The following is a 3,891-nucleotide window of genomic DNA, read 5'->3' on the forward strand; positions in this document are numbered from 1 at the left end:
AGTCCATCGGGTAGGGCACAGCTAACGTGTATTGAGGGCCATGCTCTCTTCCTCTGAGCTCTGAGGAAGAGGGCACATTCCTTGAAAAAGGTTAGCTGTGCCCTACTCGGTAGACTGATGTTGGGTGGCATTTGTTTATGGTAAGCTCGTGTCTTTCTTCTTTTGTGAGTACATTTGTCTATTAACATCTATTAAACAAGTTATACAGTAATGCACTAGGCTGGTGAGCTTTCCTCGTTTGTTTGTGTTTTTGTTGTGGTTACCATGAACTGAAGAAGCCAGCAAGGCTATAGTGTATAATTTGGTGGTTCCAGTCGGCGAATACCTGTAGTAACCCATTTGATGGTCCAAGATGTTGGAAATGTCCACATTGGTTCTATGAGGTTGGGCTACCACCAGGAAAATCAGCATACCTGTAGTGCCGAGTTGGTTTAAACGTTCTTGATCTCAAACAGGCACACTGCACTTGCTCATTGGCACAAGCACTTAGAGAATCCTTTTCTATTCATGGGATGGTTTTTAAAAGACTGGCATTAAGTGTCGCCTGCAGGGCCATTTGGTCAAAAGTCCTGCTTTTGGTCTGCTCACGGATCTTATCCCGAAAATGGAAAGAAGCTCTAGCGATCCGCCGCCCTTCTTCATTTATAGCTTCTTTTTCCTTCTGGATCCTTTCACTCTTCTGGTCCTTTATTTTGATGCTGTGCACTATTTCCATGCGCTGGTTCTCCTTTTCTCTGTCAACTTTTTTCTTCAAAGCTTGGTGGGCACTCTCCTTGATGAAGTTGAGTTCTTGTGCCCTCTTGGCCTTGCCCAGCATGCTTCTGTCTAGATTGTCTTTGGCCTGCTGGATCTTGTGGTCAGTCAAGCGAGTCAGCATTTTTTTGTGCTCCATCTGCTCTTTTTCCAGACGCATAGCCCGGAGCTTTGTCATGAGCTTTAGCTCATCCTCCCTGGATGCCTTCTCATACAAGTCCTTGTTCCTTTCCTCCACTAATTTTTCTTTGAGCTCTTGTGATCTTTGCTCTTTCTGTTGGATGAAAACTCTCTTGACATGCTCCTCAGCTTTGGCCTGGTTGTCTACTTTTTCTTTCAGTTTGGAATGCCGAAGCTTCTCATACTCATTTTTTATTTGGATGTTCTTCTTCTCCTGTAAATCTTTGACCATTTTAACTTTGAAGGCCTTAATCATCCTTTCCTCCAGTGGATGACCACTGGTGTTTTCATGGCTGATGTTCTTGCTCCTTAAATCCACCATGGCCTTGGTCAAACCATATTTAAGGTAAGCCTTTTGCTCCTGCAATTGTGTTCTGTGGGAGGACATATGGATGGGGTCCACCTGCCAGTCAAGTTGGGAGCTCCAGCTTCGCCTCCTATGGTTCTGTAGCTGAATTGGCAAGCTTTGTCTGTCCAGGGCGGCTCGGATATACCTCTCCTCGTTCTTCAGGTTATCCCAGGCCTGCTGGGCTTGTACCCTTCTCTGTTTAAGCATCTCCTCTTCCTGGTGTTTCAACAACATCAAAGCACCGATTTTCTTATCTCGATCGGGTAGCGAGGCCCTAAGCTCTTTCTCCACCATCCTGCCCATGCGGCGCGCCTTCTCCTCCATCTGATTAAGGTCACCCTGACTCAGACTTTTTTGCAGTGTCCCTAAGCCCCTTCTGTGGCCCCTGGTTGAGGTACCTTGAGGGACCCGGCGATCTGTACAAAGAGGTGGAGGGTTTTGTTGATCAGGGAAAAGGAGTGGGGAACAGTCTCTGTGGCCCCTGGTTGAGGTTCCTTGAGGGACCCTGCGATCTGTACAAAGAGGTGGAGGGTTTTGTTGATCAGGGAAGAGGAGTGGAGAATAGTCTCTGTGGCCCCGGGTAAAGATATCCAGAGGATTCTGTTGGTCAGTGCAAAGAGGTGGAGGGTCCCTTTGATCTAGGGAGGTGGGTGGAGGACAGTCTTTGTGCTCTCCAGAGGTGTGGGAAGAGGCTCTGTCTGGTTGGCAGTCCTCTTGTAGCAGCTCCATCCTCAGCTGTCTGCACATATCCAGCTTGTGGCGGCGCTCTATCTCCTGAGCCACGTACAGGTCATTCAGTCGCTGGCTGCTGACCTCTGGGTTCCCCTCTCTCACCTCTTCCAAGGACTTGTACAGCAGCTCAATAGGTTTCACCCCCAGCCGGGCACAGGCCTCCAGAGAACGCGGGCTGGTCAGGACGTAGCGGCTGCTCACCCCATCCTCGAAGTTGCTGAGGTCCAGGTGAAGGCTTGGGGATTGCCTGCCGTCCTCCATGCTGACTCCTGAGCTTGTAGAGACTCTCAAAGAAGCTTCTCTGGTTGCCGGGGAGACCTAGCATTGCATGATTGTTCTTTCAGTACACTCCCAGCATTCCTGCAGGGGGTGGGTCAGGTGACCAGTATGAGCAACATCTCCACACACATAATTGGAGCTCTAGGTGGCTTTATCCTCTAGGAGTCCCTCCTGTCACTGCAACTGTTAACTATTTCAATACCTTTGCATTACACTAAACCTTCCCTCCTCCTAGCTGCAGCCATTAACCCTCCCTTACCTTAACTATAGCCATTAATCCTTCCAACCCCTGGGTGTCGCATTAACCCTCCCTTTCTCTGGCTGAAACCATTAACTCTCTCAAACCCTGGATGTTGCATTAACGTTCCATGAACTCTTGCAAGCCCTGTGCGTCACGTTGTTTGTCTTTCGGCCTCTTGCTGCCATTAACCCTTCCAAAGCCTGTGCACCACATTGACCCTTTCTCCACCATGTGCAGCCATTAACCCTTTCAAACCCGGTACATTGCATTCTCATTCTGCTGGCTGCCGCCATTAACCCTTCAAAATCCTGTGCATTGCAGTAACCCTGTCTCCTTCTGGCTTTAGCTGTTAACCGTTTCCGTCCAGTATGAACTGCATTAACGCTCTGTCCCCTTAGGCTCCATTCACGCTTGTGCGACTTCAGAATCGTGCGATTTCCATTGCGACTTTACAGTGCAACTTGATGCGACTTTGATGTGATTTTTATGTAACTGTGGATGAGTGCGACTTTGGCTTTGACCATGTGACTGTGTGCTCTCTACAAAGTCGCATGTATATCATTCAGGTGCAACTTTCATGCAGCTTTTGAGGGTTTGCATTGAACTACTTTAGAGCGGCTGCGACTTTAAGTCGCACAGATATGAACGTCACTCATTGGAAAACATGGGGTGCGACTTTAGGGTCCAAAGTCGCATGAAAAGTCACACAAGTGTGAATGGCGCCTTAGTGCTTAGCGTAGCTAAACCATACAACCCACCCAGAGACGCTTTTAGCCCCGGTCCACACTTGTGCGCTGCAAATTCGCAGTGAGTTCTGTGAGGATTCCGCACTGCATGCAAATCACACTTCGTTCATGCGAATCGATGCAAGTGTGTATGTTAATGACACCCTGAAATCGATGCGATTTGCAGATTCGGAACGCATGGGTGTGAACACCCATGTGATCCGATTCTGGTGTGGGTAAAGCAAAAAAGGCCCCCACGCGTTTTTGGTGCAAATTCGCTGCGATTTAAACAATACAGGATAATAGCTCAAATTGCACTGCTGAAGATTCGCATGTGATTTGAACAGGCATGTGGTGCGATTCCTGTTAAAAATCACATGCGGTCCCTGCACTTCACAGTGTGAACCGGGGCCTAAAATCCTCCCTCTGCTGACTACAGCTCTTTCTCGGTGTTAGTTAACCCTTTCAGCTGGCAGCATCCATTGAACTGTTCCCGCTGCTGACTGTCTACTTTAAGTTGGTTTAACCCTTTCACCATCAGAGGCAGCTTTCCAATATTTTGGTCTATAAGCTATTTTGTCACAGAGTTGCCTGCCACCCTAGCAAACTAAGTGACAGCTCCTAGGCATCCA

General features: G+C 48.3%; 1 protein-coding gene across 1 annotated transcript; it reads right to left on the reverse strand.

Moving 5' to 3' along the window:
* Nucleotides 1–223: 223 nt before the first annotated feature.
* On the reverse strand, nt 224–2,372 carry CCDC185 (coiled-coil domain containing 185). The gene has a single exon (XM_073629178.1). The coding sequence runs from the start codon at nt 2,273–2,275 to the stop codon at nt 506–508; it is 1,770 nt and encodes a 589-aa protein (XP_073485279.1). The 5' UTR covers nt 2,276–2,372; the 3' UTR covers nt 224–505.
* Between the last annotated feature and the right edge of the window lie 1,519 nt (nt 2,373–3,891).

This window comes from Aquarana catesbeiana, linkage group LG04 (assembly GCF_042186555.1).
Source record: "Aquarana catesbeiana isolate 2022-GZ linkage group LG04, ASM4218655v1, whole genome shotgun sequence".
NCBI lineage: Eukaryota > Metazoa > Chordata > Amphibia > Anura > Ranidae > Aquarana > Aquarana catesbeiana.

Coding starts and splice junctions, on each gene's coding strand:
- CCDC185 (XM_073629178.1), bottom strand. CDS start 2,275: ATGGAGGACGGCAGGCAATCCCCAAGCCTTCACCTGGACCTCAGCAAC.